The sequence below is a fragment of the Herpailurus yagouaroundi genome, unplaced genomic scaffold, assembly GCF_014898765.1.
Source record: "Herpailurus yagouaroundi ecotype Mexico unplaced genomic scaffold, PumYag 250, whole genome shotgun sequence".
Taxonomy (NCBI): Eukaryota; Metazoa; Chordata; class Mammalia; order Carnivora; family Felidae; genus Herpailurus; species Herpailurus yagouaroundi.
In genome coordinates, this window is record NW_024412467.1 from 8585282 (window position 1) to 8604752 (window position 19471).

Consider the following 19471-nt stretch of genomic DNA (forward strand, 5'->3'; position numbering starts at 1 on the left):
GCCTTTCTTTTTAGGCCCCTCCCAGGTGATTCTAACATGAGCCAGGATTGAGAACCACTACCAGTCCATGGGGTCCCTGGGTGGCTCATTCGGTTAAGTGTCTGACTTCGGCTCAGGTCATGATCTCACGGTCTGTGAGTTTGAGCCCTGCATTGGGCTCTGTGCTGACAGCTCAGAGCCTGGGGACTGTTTTGGATTCTGTGTTTCCCTCTCTCTCTGCCCGTCCCCCACTCATGCTCTCTCTTGCTCTCAAAAATAAATAAAACCTAAAAAAGAAATTTTTAAAGACCCACTCTGAGTCCAAAGGCTACACTACCATTCCTAACTACCCTGCTAGCCAATGACAGGAATAATATGAGGACCCACCCCCTGGGCTCATACACCAGACCCTGTCTCTTCATTTGACATGAGATCCTTTAGCTCAGTAGGAGTATCATGCACTCTGAAATACTTCTAGGTAACTGAAACGGGCAGAGCACAGCTAATCTAGGAATCCAGTGATGGTCTGTCATTTATACATTCTGGTCATGTCAGAAATAACTAAACTGAAATAAACTTACAGGATTTATTACTTCCCCTCCACCCCAAGTAAGCATCTTTGCTCTCCAACACCTCAGAAATCTCTGTGTGACTTTGCATATTACAGCACTCTTCCAGTGGCCACCTACTAACGTGGTTTACAAACACTTCCAGTAACATAAAAGTACTTCTGCCAGTTTCAAAATGAAAACATGGAGCTGTCTTGGACTGAAAAATGATTCCATGGCAAAAGAAACCTACTAAACAAACAAACCAACCCACCACCTTTGTATGTACTGAATTAAGCAAACTAAGTTTTCTGGAATGCGTGACTTCTCAGAGCCTTTAATACACTCTTATTTAACTCAAAAAGTAGACTGCAATATACAACACTTTCAAACTCATTTGCCCAAAGAATTTCTTTTCTTGTACAACTCTCAGGGCTGATGTACCACAGAACCTACTTTAAGAAACACTACTCGGGGCACCTGGGTGGCCCAGTTGGTTAAGGGTCCAACTTCAGCTCAGATCATGATCTCATGGTTCATGGGTTCAAGCCCCGCATTGGGCTCTGTGCTCATAGCTCAGAGCCTGGAGCCTGCTTCGGATTCTGTGTCTCCCCCTCCCTCTGCCCCTCCCTCACCCCGGCTCTGTCTCTGTCAAAAATAACCATTAAAAGTAAATAAATAAGCACTATTCAGAATTCTGTCTTCCATGAATGCATACAGCGTTAGATCAGGTCAATCAGACTTGCACATCCACACAGAACTGAGTGGAGACAGGGAACTCTTCAGGAATCAAACAAGGCTTCGGGCAGACTGCCAAAGGCCAACTTCCAGGTGGAAAACACTGTTTTCCCACACCCCCAGGCCCCTGGCTGCACCTCGTGAAATGCTAGCACCTACCTTCTGTGCTGTACATCCTGTCCCATCCGTCATGGTAACCTGCACCTCATCTCCAGAATAATCAAGGCTCTGCACCTGCGCAAGAAAAACAACCATGAAAACCACGAGGGACGGACCCATACGATCCAGGATCCTCCCCGATTCTATCACGTGAGTTTAGACCTCCAAGACTCCAGAGAATCACTTCCCGGCATTCAGAGATCTAAGTGACATTTACAGCTGACTGCAGGGAACTATCGCTCAGTCATTACAACTTATAAACACTTTGTCAGAAAGTGGAAAATCTTGGGGCGCCTGGGTGGCGCAGTCGGTTAAGCGGCCGACTTCAGCCAGGTCACGATCTCGCGGTCCGTGAGTTCGAGCCCCGCGTTGGGCTCTGGGCTGATGGCTCGGAGCCTGGAGCCTGTTTCCGATTCTGTGTCTCCCTCTCTCTCTGCCCCTCCCCCGTTCATGCTCTGTCTCTCTCTGTCCCCAAAATAAATAAAAAACGTTGAAAGAAAAATTAAAAAAAAAAAAAAAGAAAGTGGAAAATCTTTACAACACAGTCTAGAGTGAAGTATACAGGTAAACGGGGGCCTCTATGATTAGAGCAATGCACAATACAAATGCAGCAGGACAAAGACTCGAAGGGAACACTCGAGAGTGAAAATGGCTGCATTGTGTCAGGGAGGTCATGAGACACTTGAACACTTCATTAGCAATGAAAATGCATCCGAGCCACTGTTGCTTCCAGACGGTGGAGCTGCCTGACGAACAGGCTCACAGCAAGCACCTGTCTCCTGTGTAATCCACGTGTCCCGCACTTGACATCCTCCAAACCCAAGGCCAAACCAGAGCCGCCCCTCCCGGCCGCTGTGGAGACTCACTGGAGACTCCAGCCGAATGTCTAGTCCTTCTGCCAGTTTTTCAATGATTACAGAGTAGCCAGGCGTTAGCAGAGTGTGGTCACCAGCAAACTGAGCAAAGAATTCGTTGTGGTCCCAGGAGCGAGCAGACACCTGGGAAATGATAATATGCAGGAAAGCTTATGTTATTCTTTTTTTTTTTTTTTTAAAGTCAACTCTACTCCCAACATAGGGCTTAAACTCATGACCCCAAGATCAAGAGTGGCACACTCCACCGACTGAGCCGGCCACGTGCCCCAGGAAAGCGGATCTTAGAACAAAAGGTAGACGTGATTTGGGCACGGGCACCACTCCTTGATAAACACACTCGGTGTATTACATATCAGTAATTCTGGAAAAGGAGAACTCTATGAGTAAAACTGCGTTTGAGCAACTCCAGCTATAAATATGCCATCCACGTGTCTTCAACGTGGCATCTGTGCAGAGGCTGAAACCCGGCACAGTTTTGGAAAACAGGGTTACTCCAACCACAATGGAGTCAAATGCAGGGAGGTGTGGAGTTGGACAAGAGGTCGGGGTCAGCCGTGGAGACTCTGTTCAAAATACAGAGGGCCTGAGTATCAAGACCACAGTGGTCAAGTGACTGACGGAGGCAAGTTTAAATTTATTCCAGCGAGACAGGCAGACCGTAACTGCAAGGCTACTCTATTTTGGTCTCCCGAGAGCAGTGTTCTCAGACCACGACGGTTCCACAGAAATGCCTTCAGGGACTCCGTGGAGCACAAGGGAAGACCGGCAGTGAACAGACAAGGCTCTGGGCCCCTCCCGGGTCCAGCCCCGTGGCCGTCCTGCACTTGGTTCACATACTGAGTCTTTGCACCCATTATCGGAAGGAAGGTTTCTCTCACTTAAAAAAAAAAAAAAAAAAGTCTAAACCACTGTGGGGTTAATATGCTCTGAAGTCATGGTTTTTGACCTTTTCAACAGCAGAACCATTGTTTCCTGTTTACCCAAACCGGTCAGGAGTTCAGTGCTTAGATGCGCGGTACGGGTAAGCATACACACACACGCGCACACACACACACGCGCACACACACACACGCGCACGCATGCAAGCGCTTCACAGAAGCCAACCACACCTGATGGAGGCTGCTCCCGCAGGCGTACTCCAGGTTACTCAGGTGGAAGTGAAGCACCTGTTGTTCAAGTTCACTGAACTGGATCCCCGACTCCTGAATAAAGGCTTTGTAGATCTCCTCGATCTTTTCTGTAAGGGGAAGGGGGCAAAGCAGAAAAAGAACGGCTGTCACATTATTGTCTAATTCCTTATCCTATGCTCCCAAACTCCCGCTACCTGCAAAATCTGCTAAACTCAGGTCCCTTCCCAAGCCAACTCGGGGCATGAGGGAGGATATGTTGAGAAGGTTGGTTTCGCTCACAAAGGAAAAGCTTATCTCAACTGGAAACAAGGTCAGGAGGCTACCTTCAACCAGGTTTCATTTCTGCCCAGTTGAAAAAACTTTCCTTTTTGGCTCAAGATGGAGAAAAAAGTACCCCCCCGGCCCCCCCCCCCCCACCGTCCGCCCCCCGCATATATAAAGACACACACCCAGAGAAAAATCCTCTTCCCTTTCTGGTCCTAGTGCGAATCACCTGAAGTCACTTTCTGAGGACCTCCCACCTTAACTAAGAGACCTACAACAGACTATCGGCTGTATTCTCTCAGAAACAAGAATACTCCGTTATGGCCTTTCATCACCTCAGTCTGCTGCCTTGAAACCTTCCAATTACCGGTGTTTCACCACCTACGTAATAAATTCCAAAACCCACAGCCAGACGCTTGCTACCACCTTTCCAGCCTTTCCAAAGACAGCAACTACTACCCGCCCGCTCCCACGCTCTGCTAAGTTGCAGCCTGGTCTCTTCCCGGTAAATTCCGAGCCCAGGAGGCAGCTGCCCCCACTGGCCTCCCTGCCAGCAGCCCCCAGCCCGGCCCATCGCCCCTGCGGGCCAGCGTCACCCGGCCTCCACGCACCTCGGGAATCCTGCTCGCTAGCAACCCCAGCATTCGGCCACGTCACACAACCGGAACTTTAACTACACATACACAGCCCTGTGGAATCGTTCCAATTCTGGTCTTCGACTCCCTTTATTGTGGGGATGTGGGGGCGAGGGAGGCTCACGCCCGACACATGGTAAGAACCTTAGCACGGGCCCTTCTTCATCACCTTTCCAGTGAGGACCACCACCCTACATGTACAGCACAGACTCCAGGCTTCTATCAAGTCCTGTGCACTGGCTTAGCTAGACACGAACTGAGAGGGAATTTAAAAAAAATTTGTTTTGGCAACTCCGGGTTCTCATTAAAATTTTCCACCCTCGTGCTAGATGGTTAATCTGGGGATGCCCGCAGCTGCTCTGGATCTGTGCCGCCTTTCCCCGCCCAGACCACAGGGCTTTCCTGCCACTTTCGCTACCATCCTGCACTCCCATTCCTGCATCCTGCCGTGTACTTTCTATTTTCCTTTAGGTTTTGTAGAGGTTCGGGGAGAACCGAGACTGCTGGAACAGTATGTGAAATTAAGTATGAACAGATTGGGAGAAGGCTTAATGTGATTTTTATGTAAATTACATTTAAAACCTTTTTACATATGCTTTGTGAAATTAACTCTAGCTTCTCACTATTTATATTTGGGTGTTTTGGGCTAAGTGCTAATTAGGTGAAATCTCAGCTCAGATACTACCAGGCAGGATGTAACCGCAACCTTCCCCAAGTGGAGATGTGTGTGCCATTATTCAAGCTTTTCAAAAAAATATTTACAAGACAAAACACCAACTCACACAGCGTTGCTGATCCTGCCCTGATAACTTTTCTTAAGTAAGGCCAAGACAAAGCAGTACTATTAATGTTTTTATGTGGTAGTCCTGAAAGGAGGGTGAAGAAAACCCCGTCCAGTGACTACCACACACGTGCAGAATGCTAACCAAACTCTGAGAACATTCTGCACAATGTCAGCTTAGTAACTGTCCCCAGTTTCAGAAAATTCAACGGCCCACTACTGGGTCTGGACACTACCTACATTTGATTAAATGATCCCCGTGCATCCCAGGAAATTTCTGAAAATGTTCTGCTGGACTCTGCCAGTGAACACTTAACTAGTTAGGGCGGCTCAACATGGTGGGTCTCAGGGCAGGAGAGGAAAAGGGGAGTAAAGAGAAGGGACGGTCCCTGCCACGGAGACGTTTACTCCAAACAGTGATGCAGCATCTATCAAGGTGAAGAAGTAAAAACCCTTATAAGGGAACATACAGTTGAAACAAATTAACATCTTGTGAGGGGCGCCTGGGTGGCGCAGTCGGTTAAGCGTCCGACTTCAGCCAGGTCACGATCTCGCGGTCCATGAGTTCAAGCCCCGCGTCAGGCTCTGGGCTGATGGCTCAGAGCCTGGAGCCTGTTTCCGATTCTGTGTCTCCCTCTCTCTCTGCCCCTCCCCCGTTCATGCTCTGTCTCTCTCTGTCCCAAAAATAAATAAAAATGTTGAAAAAAAAATAAAAAAAAAAAAATTAACATCTTGTGAACGGAATCATACTTTAAGAAACCCAGACATTCGCCGAGAACTACAAGTCAATACATTCAGGGCATAAAAATTGTAGGTTAAATAAATATCAATTTAAGAAGCAGGATGGTAAAATCTCCGCTGGCACCCTCACGGAAATGAGTTCTTACAGACAGTCAAGTTTTCGAAAAGAGTACATTTAGTACGTTTTGGTCCATTTAGTACCAAAGCCTAACGATTCTGAATTTAAAATTTTAAACTGTAATACACATTCTTGAATTCTTAAAACGTACTGAAAAAAAAAAATCTCAACCTACTGCCCAAAACAGGGAAAGGAAATCCTGGCATACAGAAACTCTCTTATCTAGAAAGGGCGTTATGGCATTGACCATTCACAAGGGGCTTACCACAGTTTCCTTAAAAGTAAGCTCCTAGGGGCAACTAAAAATTAAACATTTAAATGATCATTTTAAACACCAGCTATTTTATGCAACATAAGATCCATGAGTGCTCATGGACACGGGCATCTAAAGGTCCCTGAGGAAGATCTGCTTTCCAGAGTGGGACAGTCTGGAGAATTCACCACTCCAAAACGAAGGTTCAAAGGACTCCATTTTTTTTTTTTTTTAAAGTAGACTCTATGCCCAATGTGGGGGCCTGAACTCACGACTCCGAGATCAAGAGTCACATGTTTCACTGACCGAGGTAGCCGGGCACCCCTTCAGAGGACTCCTCTGCTCCTGCTAATCCAGCTTTGGGTTACAGAGAGACTCCCAAGGAACAGTCAGAACCGCATTCTCCCATACCTCCTAAGGGAACATCTTGGAGCTGAGTCTTATCCTTTCTCCACTCAGAGACAACATCCAAGAGAGCATTAAAATGAAAATCCATGCGCTTGTCAATAGTGGGGTCAGTTATTCTTCCACCTTCCTGAATTAAGTCACATCTCTCTCCAAATTTATGCATGCTGATGCCAAGCTTCAAAATAATAAGAATAAGAAGGTGAAAATTTTCCCTGGAAAAAACACTTACAGGTTCTAAGCTGAAATCAGACAGAGCTCTCTCATGGAGAAAATGGTCTAACAGATCCCGAAAGTAAAGCTACACATGCCTCCTGGGGAGTGGCAGCCAAGTCAGGCAATGAGGAAAGAGCAGGAAATCGAGCGCTTCTCTCAGGAAAACGTGAGGTAACAGCAGGCAGCTTCTATGCCACGCACCCTACAGCTCTGTGGCCAGGGTCTGTTAATGCTTCAGGTGCTACAGCTGCACACGGCCTCCCCTTGCTCTGACGTCCTGTCCCCTGCGTGGACCCTCACAGGAATGAGCATGCAACCACACCAACACTCACAGAAGCTGATGCCGAATTTACAGCAAATAAGTAGTTCAGAGAAAAACCTTGGGCCTACCAGGTCTTCAAAGAAACTATGTAGGGTTGCCCGATAAAAGACAGCATGCCCTCTTAAAACTGGACTCTCAGATAAATAACGAGTGGTTTGGGTTTTGGGGGGGTGGGGGGTTGTTTTTTGTTATTGTTTTTTAGAAGTATATCCCAAACATCGCATGCAAAATAGCCCACGTGGTACTTGGGATATACTTATCCTAAAAAAATTTACTTATTTATCCAAAAGGTCAAATTTAGCTGGGCATGCTGTATTTTTATTTGCTTCACCCAGCAAACCTTAAAGTGACAAGCTTATCAAGTGGCCTGCAAAAAACACACAAATAGAATTATAGATCTCAGGAAAAAATCTTCTCTGTGCTCTCGCTCCACTTTCTCAGAAAGGAAGAATTGTAACTGTTTTTCTCGGGGATGAGGGGCAAGAAACCATTTGGGGGTTGTTATTTATCATCCAGAAGCATATTCATACTATACGAAAACAAAATGAGACAGTTTTTTCTTCTGCTTATCTACGAGACGAATCATCAAGAAACCCACTTGTTCACACATGAGTGCTACCGGGTTGTTGATACAGCCATTGACAATCTGTGCCCCTCTTCCCACTGTGACGCCTTTGAAAGATTTATCATCCCATACTCGGCCTCCGATTCTGTCTTTGGCTTCCAGGACAGTCACCTAAAAAGATAGGCAATCAGGGAAGCTACACAGGAATAGAGTAGCCATTTAAATACAGTACTACAAACGCAAAATGACACAGGTAAGTTCCATACGTAGTTAATTATTAGCTCGCTTGTGAACAAAAGTTTAAAAAGAGGGTGGTGTGAACAGAAGCCAAAGTAGATGTTAAAACACACACACACACACACACACACACACACACACACACACACACACAAAGGGGGGGCGCCTGGGTGGCGCAGTCGGTTATGCGTCCGACTTCAGCCAGGTCACGATCTCGCGGTCCTTGGGTTCGAGCCCCGCGTCGGGCTCTGGGCTGATGGCTTAGAGCCTGGAGCCTGTTTCCGATTCTGTGTCTCCCTCTCTCTCTGACCCTCCCCCGTTCATGCTCTCTCTCTGTCCCAAAAATAAATAAACGTTGAAAAAAATTAAAAAAAAAAAAAAAACAAAAACACACAATCCCGCTTTTAGTAAGGAGTGAGTAGCCTGCTGGAGGAATGCCTTAAACTGTCCCTCCTCCAATCCCACAATAAGAAGATTTGATGAGCCAGCATGTGAGATGCACTAAGAGCTTTTATGAAATACTATCCCACAAATTAAAAAACACTAAAAGAAACTAGGTTAATGCAGTGATTTTGTCCTATGAAACATCTATGTGTGTAGCAAAATTCCTTTAGCATTGCAAATGGGCTTTAATGTCCCTAAGATGTGACTATTATTAAAAAAAAAAAAAAAAAAAACAAGGGCACCAGGGTGGCTCAGTAGGTTAAGCCTGCTTCAGATTCTGTGTCTCCCTCTCTCTCTCTCTCTGCCCTTCCCTCCTTGTGCTCTCTCTCAAAATATAAACATTATTATTTTTTTTTTTTATCATATGTCATTCTACCCAACGATGACCTTGTGGGCTTGATCTAAGCAGGCTGGCCCCATACCCAGACGATTTTACCTTCCCCCAGATTTCTTTCTTTTTTTCTTCTTTTTAAGGGCTTAGATGAATCTGCGTTTTTTAACATTTTTTTTAAAATTATTTTTAAGTAATCTTTAGACCCAATGTGGGCTTGAACTTACAACTCTGAGATTAAGAGTCGAGTGCTCTACTGACTGAGCCAGCCAGGTGCCTCTACTTCCCCCAAATTTCTGAGGTCAGGAGGGGCTGTGGGTGACAGACAGCCCTGTGGCTATAAGTGCTACACTTCTCTGGGCTGCAGTGACCCAGGGCAAATGGGAATCCTATGCAGTTCAAGGCCACCCATTCCACTTCTGGATCCCGGAAAGCACTCTTTCAAATTGCTCAAGGAGGTTCCCCAAGTTAGCCGTCTCCTAGGTTACTCAAGTGACTCTATTTCCTGACCATGAGAAGGATGGGTGGTCTCTGTAGAGTCTGTCTTATAACCCGGCAAAAGAAAGGAGAGAACAGGTGGAGTCCTCTGAATATTTTATTCCTCATTTTCTTCAACAAGCAAGGCTATAGCCAAATTTCTACCTTCCCCACCCTCTTTCTTGGATTTCATTCAGATTAACACAGACCCACCCATTTCTAGATTCTTTTTCAGTATAAGAGGAAGGCAGGACATTAAAGACGGCACCCTAGACTTTTGATGTTAATAGTCTCCCCTGTAACTTAGTAAAGTTTTCTTTATTAAATTTCTTTATTAAAGAAAACTTAGTAAGTTTTCTAAGTAAAAACAAGAAATCTTGGCCCTAATATCTGATGCTGGAATAAATGATCAATTAAAACACTTCCTAGCTTAACGCCATTAAGAAAATATTTTGAGGGGCGTCTGGGTGGCTCAGTCTGTTGACCGTCCAACTTCGGCTCAGGTAATGATATCACAGTTTGTGAGTTCAAGCCCTGCATCTGGCTGTCTGCTCTCAGCTCAGAGCTTGCTTTGGATCCTCTGTCGCCCCTACTCTCTGCACCTCCCCAGTTCATGTTCCGTCTCTCCCAAAACTAAATAAACCATTTAAAAAAAAAAAGATTTTGAAATGCAAACACACTTCCTATAAATCCAACTCAGGTTCTTCTGTTTCGTTAGCAACATAATGTAATCCAAGACTTAACGTCTTCCATTCAACTGAGGGAAACGGCTCCTAGACATGGCTACTAAAACCTTTTCTCATCTCAGAAACTCTTCCAGCAGAAGAGACACCATGGAAAAGAAGCTGTCATTTCTTGGGGCGCCTGGGTAGCTCAGTTGGTTGAGCATCTGACTTCAGCTCAGGTTATGACCTCACGGTTCGTGAGTTCGAGCCCCGTGTCGGGCTCTGTGCTGACGGCTCGGAGCCTAGAGCTTGCTTTGGATTCTGTGTCTCCCTCTCTCTCTGCTCCTCCCCCTGACACTCTGTCTCTGTCTCTCAAAAATAAATAAACATTAAAAAAAATTAAAAAAAAAAAAAAAGCTGTCATTTCTTTCAGCCAGAGAAAAGTGAAGATTAATTCAATTCTACCAAGATGATTTTCACATCTGGTTTACTGAAAACCAAAGTCCTCGAAAAATAAGTGTTTAAAAAGGGGAAATGTGTCAGACCTAAAAAGTCACAGAAATCAAGGGGATGGCTAATTTGAATGAACCTAATAGAAATTAGATTCTAAATTGCACAATTTTTTTTCTAACAGTCTCTATTTTGGCTAATTTTGAACTGGAATATGGCCACATACTAGGTAAAAACTACCCTACCTTGGAGAAGCAAGCTGCCTCAAACAGGTGGAGCACACTTTAAAGTCATGCAGTTCTGTCTCAACAACAGATTAATTCAATCTTGCTTCCAAAAGCAGAGATTTTTGTTTCTCAGAGTGAGAGTCAAAGTGTGCCTTTGAGGGGCACCTGGCTGGCTGTTGGTACAGCCTGCAACTCTCCATTCTCAGGGTTGTGGGTTCAAGCCCCATGTTGGGCACAGAGGACAGAGGTTACTCGAAAAAAAAAAAAATGCAAATTTCACTGTGTGTTTCAGAAACTTTTATACAAGAAATGGTAAACTTCTAAGCTGCTGATTAGCTGTCTCAAGCTATTGCAAAAACAAAGACTTTTTCCCAATGTCCCCTCTATAGTGTCAATAACACCTGGGAAAAATTTCTGCTTTCATACCTGCACAGAATCTCTTCTGACTCGCTCATTAGGAGTCTAAAACCCTGTGTAAAGCTGTCTAAACTCTTTTTATTAAACCAATTCTAAAAAATTTTTTATCTTTTCTAGAACCAATTGCAAAGATTTTAAAGATACAAAGATACAGTGCATTTAGAACTGCCCACTAAAATCAGAACCTGGTTTCTAAATCTTAGAAAATCTGGACCAAAGGAATGGTTAACCATCTGTTATCAACTTCATGTCCCAAAATCTTACCTTAATTCCAAAGTTATGCAGTTGCCTAGCAGCTGCTAATCCTGCTGGACCAGCCCCGATAATGATGACTGATTTCTTTAAAAATAAAAAAAATAAAAAAAATTTAAAAAATGGAGGGAGGGGGAAGGATCCAATTAGAGAAATGAAAACGATAAAACAATATACCGTGTTAGTTGTTCTAGAAGGTACTAACCACCAAGCCATGTTAGCTCATCTACATTTCTTTAATGTTCCCAGAAAGCTATTTTCCTAAAGAACACGGAAGTACTGTTCTTAAGGAGTCTCCTCCGCCTTACAGTTCCTGACACTCTTCCCCAAAGCAACACACGTTCTACAAACGTCTTGCTTTATAATTTCTGTGGTGATAATGTGGCTGTCACTAGTATTATTAACTAGTATTCACTAGTATCTTCATGCTAGCACTGATCATGGTGGTGTCCCCGTTAAAGCAACAGTCACCTACGTTGTGGTAATCTTTAGGAAGAAGATGCTGGTCGGTGCCGACGTTAAGAACCCCTGTGTTGATGAGACCTTTTCTCGTCATAAAATAAAGTATCCTCTCCACTTCCTGAACGCATCGGATGCGCACGAGACCCCGAACGATGATGTGAGGAATACATTTCTGAGGTGTAAGAGCTTCCTGTGTTTGAAAACAAAACCAAACTGTTAAAACAAATACAACACGTAACTCTTGGTTCCTCCAAAAGTTAAACAGAATGACTATATGACCCAGCAATTCCACTCATATACACTGAAAAGAACTGACAACGTAGGTTCCAACAAAACTCACAGCAGCACTATTCAAACTGCCAAAACGGTGGAAACTATCCAAGTGTCCATCAACGGATGAATGGATAAGCCAAAGGGGTATACCCACACATGGAATATTATCTGCCCATAAAAAGAAATGAAGGTTCTGGGGTGCCTGAGTGGCTCAGTCGGTTAAACCTCTGATCTCGGCTCAGGTCATAATCTTACAGTTTGTGAGTTCAAGTCTCATGCTGGGCTCACTGCTGTCAGCAACGAGCCTGCTTCGGATCCTCTGTCTTCCTTGCTTTCTGCCCCTCCCCCTCTCATGCACCCTCTCTCAAAAATAAATAAAACATTAAAAAAAATGATATGAAGTTCTGATGACTGCTACCACATGGATCAACCCTGAAAACGTGATGTTAAATGAAGAAGCAACTGACAGAAGGCCACATGTTGCATGATTCCATTTATATAAACTACCGCACTGGGCAAGTCTACAGAGACAGGAAGTAGACTAGTGGTTGCCAGACTAGTACTGGGGGAAGGGAGGAATGAGAGTGACTGCTTAATGGGTGTGGGGTTTCCTCTTGGGGTAACAAAAAAGTTCTAGAACTAGATATGGAGACAATCATATAACACTATTTACTTAATGCCACTGAACTGTACATTTTACAAAGGTAAAAATGGTAAATTTTACATTGCATTTTACAATTAAAAAAAAAAAAAACACCTTTCAGGGTATATGAGTCCATCAGGTATCACTAAGATATAGTAAGATCAGAGGGAGGTTTGCCTTGTGAAGGACAAAAAGAAGAAAGGGACAAAAGGAAGAAACAGCAATTTGCATTTTCTCTCCTAATCCTCTCCCGTCCCAGAGAAGGACAGCTAGAGGGAGCGTGGGCTGACCACATCGTAAATACATTCTTGACTCAATAAACCACACAGCAAGGGCCACTGCTGAAGCCCACACTGCCACTGGTACTGGCAGAAAAGCTGGATTCTCATCACTGATATGAGGAGAGAGATTTAGGAACTTGTTTAAAAAGGGGAGAGTGGCGCCTGGATGACTCAGTAGGTTGAGCGTCTGACTCATGATCTGGGCTCAGATCATGATCTCAAGGTTCGTAAGATCGAGCCTTATGTCAGGCTCTGTGCTGACGGCCTGGAGCCTGCTTGGGATTCTTTCTCTCTCCCCCTCTGCCCCTCCCCCGCACACGTGCCCCCTTTCTCTCCCTCAAAATAAATAAACAAGAACAAAAGACACTGCCTTTCCCTACTCATCCCAACTTTGGCAAGGTCTCGGAACATTTCAAAGATTCAAGATTAACGTAGCCTTGACCCAGTGTCATGACACACAGAGAGAGCGAGTGGGGGAAGGGGCAGAGAGAGTGAAAATCCCAAGCAGGCGCCACACTGTCAGCACAAAGCCAGATTCGGGGCTCAACCTCACAAACCACGAGATCGTGACTTGAGCTGAAATCAAGAGTCAGACACTTAACGGACTGAGCCACCCAGGCCGTCCCCTTACGATTTTCTTAATAATATTTTCTATAGCTGACTTTAAGAATATACTATGCAATACACACAACATACAAAACGTGTGTGAATCAACTGCTTACGTTACTGGTAAGGCTTCCAGTCAACAGTAGGCTATTAGAAGTTTTAGGGGACCCAAAAGTTGTATGTGGATTTTTGACTGGGTAGTAGGGGATGGAGTCAATGCCTCTAACCCTCAGATTGTTCAAGGGTCAAGTACATGCTCAAAGTAATCAAGAAATAACATTCATTGGCTTGCAATGCTGAAGGTAAAGAAATTTGTTTTCATGAAAATAAAAATAATTTCAAAATCTTTGACTCATAGCCTTTATATATGTGTTTTCCCACTAAAATATTAAACATAGGTAATACATACTATTTTATTAAATATTAAAATAGATCCAGGCTGATAAGTTCAGGATTTTTTTCTGTAAGCTTCTTCACCTGTATCAATCGATTTTCAAAGTCAAATGAAAAGAAACGTGAAGAAAAATGAATCCAAGACTGTTTTTCTGAAAAGTGTATCTTTGCAACTTATTTACAGGAAATTCTGACCACAATTTTGTTCAGTTCAGCAAATGTTTATTGAGCATCTACCTCAGGCCTGCTGGGGAGGAAATGAACAAGTCTGCCTTGTTCATTACCACTTACATAATTCATATAAGTTGTAGTAACAGCCATAACCTAATCAGGCCACCTCATACTGGATTCTAACCCAGTGAGATACCAGGGTGGAACTGGAGTATCTATTCTTTTAAATATTTATTTGCGAGAGAGAGAGAGACAGACAGACAGACAGGGAGGGAGGGTGAATGAGCGGGGGAGGGGCAGAGAGAGAAGGAGACAGAGGATCCAAAGCAAGCTCTGAGCTGTCAGCACAGAGTTGGACGTGGGACTCGAATTCACCAACAGTGAGATCATGACCTGAGCCGAAGTCGGACACTTAACCGACTGAGCCACCCAGGCACCCCTGGAATATCTTTCTTTAATCAAGATTAATTTGGCAGTCTTGCCAAAGGTTCTGGATTCAGCAGTTCCTCAAACAATTGAAGAAATTAATCAGAAAAATATTAGGGTTAGGAAATCCTTTGTTGTTGTTGTTGTTGCTGTTTTGAAGCTCATATTCCCTTGTCATTTAGCCTCGCCCCTTTCCAGGTAGGTGCTGCGTGAGGCCCCTGACATCTCTTCAGTCCCAGCAAACAGCAAAGAACTCACTAGTCTCCACGTTGGAGGATAATACGATGTTAAGACTCTCTGCCTCCAGGGGTTTATGATACAATCTTTAATGTTTTACTTCTCTTCCTCTTGTCATTCACAGCAGAACGCGCTGGGAACCAACTCTGCCATACACGCACTCACTAGAGTCAAGAATTCTGATATGATCTGAAGTGGTGGTTCTCAGGATACAGAGACCTCGCGCCCCTTTGGTAATACTTGGAGACACCTCTGATGGTCACGACCAGGGCTGAGCTAGTGGCATCTAGAAGGCAGAGGCCAGGGATGCCGCGCAACATCCTACGGTGCCCGGGACAGCCCCCCACACAAAGACTATCCACCCAAATGTCCACAGTGCGCAGGTGGAGAATCCCCGATCTAGAGGGCCCCCCCCCCCGCCCCGCGGCTATCGCAGCCCCTCTCTTCCCAGGGCGGCCTCCGCCCGCACGCGTCAGCTCACGTCCCTTCACTTACTTTGCAGTTAGTGTACCACAGCGCGAGGATGAGGTTCCTCAGAGCCAGGTACATGGTGGGGTCTCGGGAATACTCCGGGAACTCATAGAGCTCGTCCAGCTCCATCACGTCTGGCCTCACGCACAGGGCTTTACCGCACTCGTTGGGCTGATAGAAAGGCTGGAAGTACCGGTTCATGCCTGGAGCTGACAGAAGACACAGACGGGCAAATCCCACGGCCGTAACTTCCAAACCCAAACCAGGGAAACGCCAGGGCGAGACCAAACCGCAAGCGCCATGGTCTGTCCTACAATAAATTTCCTGCTTCCTCTGTCCAGCCGATGAAAGACACACGAACTACCTATTTTCCCCATTCTTTCCTCACATGGAAAAATTTTTTTTAAGTTTTAACTGGGGTAACGACACCTGCCATAAAATCGACCACCTTCACCGAGTTCAGGTGTTGCGTGCAGCCAGGTTGAGCACGTCCACGTTGCTGTGCAACAAATCCCCCGAAATTCTGTATGTTGTAAGACTGAAACTCTGTGAACGTGAACTCCCCATGGAAATAGATGTTAACTCATTGGAATTTTTCTGATTAAAAAATGGGGCGCCTGGGTGCCTCAGGCGGTTGAACGGCTCAGGTCATGATCTCACGGCTTGTAAGTTCGAGCCCCACGTCAGGTATTGTGTGCTGATGGCTCAGAGCCTGAAACTGCTTTGGCTTCTGTCTCCCCCTGTCTCTCTCTGACCCTCCCCCACTCTCTCTCTCTGAAAAATAAATAAAACATTAAAAAATTTTAAAACAATGAATAGGTTCATAGAGGTATGTATCAATCCCTGACTCCTCTGAGAATCCTTGAACAGTGGGGTAACATTTAACGGGATAATCTATCCTCAGTGCTGTTTCTATGAACAGAGACTATTAATATAACAGGTACTTAATTTTTTCTAAAGCCAGAAAAAAATGCTTTTTCCTAACCTGCCTTTCAAGAACATTGTCCCTATGTCATTAAACATGACTTCAATGGACAGAGAGTATTTTCCCATGATTTAACCACTCCCCCATTGCTGCACATTGAATTTTCATCTAATTATTTCACTATTATCAACAATGCAATATAAATCTTTGGACTCACATTTGATAATTTACTTCGATAATTAATTTAGGATAAATTCCTAGAATAAAGGGTGTCTATCTACTTTAAGGTTTTCAATTCACAAACTGTCCCTCACAAATGCCCATACCCACATATAGCATTTGCAAGCCTGTTTCACTGTACCTTCATTAACCCTGGGATTTATCACTTCAGCTTTGATTCTGACCACCTCCACATTTTTAGAGGGCCCAGTGTTATTTGGTTAAAAACCTTAAAAAAATGCTTCCAGGTCAAAATCTATTTGCACCACCAAACATGAAGTTTGTTAGTGTCCAGACAGAGGAAGGTCTAAAATTGTTCCTTGTACACTAAGAATTCCAGTAGAGAATTTTAAAGATCCATTTAAAGTAAACGGTCAAGAGCAGGTCTGGCCTGACCTGATGTTTTGGATTATTTTCAAGAGTGGATCACTTAGCTGAGATTTTCAACGGCTTCATTAGAAGCAGAGAGACTGGGGAGACAGAAAAAAAAAAAAAAAAAAGAAGGGCGACTCATACAGTCAAAACTATCTTCCAGTATGTCCGAGTTTACATTATCTTCAAATTATGTAGCCACCTGAATTTCAAATAAGAAACTCCTTGGAGTGACTGGGTGGCTCAGTCAGTTAAGCAGCTGACTTTAGCACAGGTCACGATCTCACAGTTCATGAGGTTGGGCCCCACATCGGGCTCTGCGCTGACAGCACAGAGACTGCTTGGGATTCTCTGTCTCTCCCCTACTCGTTCTCTCTCTGTCAAAAATAAATAAACGTTAAAAAAAAAAAAAAGATGGGGCACCTGGGTGGCTCAGTCAGTTAAGCGTCCGACTAAGGCTCAGGTCATGATCTCACAGTTTGTGGGTTCGAGCCCCTCATCAGGCTCTGTGCTGACAGCTCAGAGCCTGGAGCCTGCTTCAGATTCTGTGCCTCCTTCTCTCTCTGCCCCTCCCCCGCTCACACTTTGTCTCACTGTTTCTCAAAAACAAATAAATGTAAAAAAGGAAAAAAAAAAGAAAAAGAAATGTTGTTAAAAAAAAAAATAAAAATTACTCCTTCAACTCCGTAGACACAATTCCTGGATGGGTGTTACGGACTTCACACTATGGAGGGGAAATTAACTGCACGATCTACACAAATGATACAACTGAGCCACGGCATAACTAAATGCATGAAATAATGAGGGGCCTTCTATCAGGCCACACACATTAAGAAAATGTCTTTTGCGTTCTGCTCGCCCACACGTGCCCGGGGAAAGAGGGGGAGGGGAAGCAGGGAGGGCCACGACCGGCTCTCACCCGGCGCAGAGGGGGCCGCCTTGGAGGGCTCCAGCTTCCCGGGGCTGGTGCTGCCGGCCGCGCGGTGCGTGCTGGCGCAGGAGGGGCTCATGCCCACGCAGTCGGGGTAGTAGGCAGAGAGCAGGGGTGCCGCCACGCTGTCTTTCAGCAGAGGAGGGAGGATGAGCATGGAGTACCACCAGTGGTTGGAAACTTCCGACACCCTCTGAAACGGGGCAGACAAGACACAGAGGCGCAATGGCAGACAAGAACCGTACGTGCAGACCCAGCCAAGGACAGAGGACGCTGTGCGTCACTCACCCACGGCCCTCTCACACTCAACCACCCTACACCAGAGTTCCGCACACTCCGATTTAGAAACAAAAAGAGCCGAGGGTCGGGGCGCCTGGGTGGCTTACTCACTTGGGCATCCGACTTCGGCTCAGGTCATGACCTCACAGCTTGTGAGTTCGAGCCCCACATCAGCTGGCTGCTGTCGGCACAGAGCCTGCTTTGGATCCTCAGTCCCCTCTCTCTCTCTGCCCCTCCCCGGCTCACACTCTCTCTCAAAAACAAACAATAAAAAAAGAAAAAATAGCCAAGGGTCCGCGGAGACAGCGTTTCCTAACAGAAATCTTTCAGAAGCACAGCAACAGCCTCCTCCTGTGCCCCTCAAACACCAACACCCCCAACCTCCAACACCAAATAAAGCTGCGTCCAGTACAACGTTATTATCTGTGCAGCATAATTACACATAATGTAAGAGTCAGTATAGTCCACTATGCTGAAAGCTCAGGTTTCAGTCTGACACAAGAAACTTCTCTCTGGTCAGCAATCATTCATGGTCTATCCCACCCCCCCGCCCCCCTTTTACTTAGGATTGGAAGATAATGGAAATTACAAAACTAGGCAGAAAAAAACAGCTCTCCTGAGAAGCAGCCAAGCATTACTCCTTTTTGCTAGAAGGTACTAAAAACTTTCAGAGGGAGGAGTACACTACAACTATCAAAATAAGATGCTAAATGTAGAAATGAAAAAAGCAGCTATTTTTGGCCTTAAAATATGTGATCGCATTCCAGAGCTGATTTAACATATGGAGTCATTGGATCGAAGCATCTGCAGGATGACTATTGCACTAAAAATCACATTTACTTGGCTTCTAAAGAGACACTGCCTCCAATCCTGTGTCAGACGGCCTTTTCTAAACATGATCTTGAATGCATGTTCCAAGAATTCTAAGAATCTGACACAGGAGAACCTTGAGCTCAGGGACCCTCTGCTGTCAGCTCTCCAGGCTCTGAGCAGATGCAACCTGCCATCAAGTGGGGGTTTGTGAACTCGAGGTCCAGAGGGCGAACGCGGTCCGCGGATGCCTTTTGCTTGCCCCTCACCTTTCACAGGGTCCAAGCGTGGGACAAGCATTTTTCAGTTTACTAAGGGCCCCAACACCCCCTATAAATTATTCCCAGCTGCTTCACACATTCGCTGTACCAGCTCAGCCCCTGCAGGCATTTCAATTTGCAATCTGTTCTCAAGGCTACCCTTGCGGCCTGCCTGTGCGCTACACTGAAAAAGCACAGAAACTTCAGTTCCTTCCCCGACACACCAGGGCTGCCTCTGGGGACTCCTTCCCAGCGTAATCCCAAGGAGAAAGGACACGGAGCGTTCAGACCCTGACAGTCCATCCACATGGACCGCGCAGAGGTCAGAATGGAAGTGCCCCAGCAAACATGAACCCAAGCTCTTCCCAATCTCTTCTGCTTCCTGGGTCTTGCAGCTGTTGGTGAACTGAGGACCCAAGAGAGGCCCTGCCATCCTGATACCTGCTCCCAATCCTTCTTCCCCCTGAAGCTGACTTGAAGGTG

The 19471-nt window shown here is 45.4% G+C and overlaps 1 protein-coding gene across 5 annotated transcripts in view; it reads right to left on the reverse strand.

Moving 5' to 3' along the window:
* The window catches only part of KDM1B (lysine demethylase 1B), a 69369-nt gene that overhangs the window by 18606 nt on the left and 31292 nt on the right, over nucleotides 1–19471 (reverse strand). For all 5 annotated transcript variants that reach the window (XM_040460529.1, XM_040460525.1, XM_040460526.1 and 2 more), the window contains 9 exons: nucleotides 17628–17832; nucleotides 15217–15401; nucleotides 11705–11881; nucleotides 11242–11316; nucleotides 7763–7900; nucleotides 6633–6804; nucleotides 3409–3536; nucleotides 2291–2422; nucleotides 1425–1499 (listed from right to left, as the gene is read on the reverse strand). In XM_040460529.1, the coding sequence (XP_040316463.1) occupies nucleotides 1425–1499; nucleotides 2291–2422; nucleotides 3409–3536; nucleotides 6633–6804; nucleotides 7763–7900; nucleotides 11242–11316; nucleotides 11705–11881; nucleotides 15217–15401; nucleotides 17628–17832 (1287 nt within the window). The remainder of the gene's footprint in view (nucleotides 1–1424; nucleotides 1500–2290; nucleotides 2423–3408; nucleotides 3537–6632; nucleotides 6805–7762; nucleotides 7901–11241; nucleotides 11317–11704; nucleotides 11882–15216; nucleotides 15402–17627; nucleotides 17833–19471) is intronic.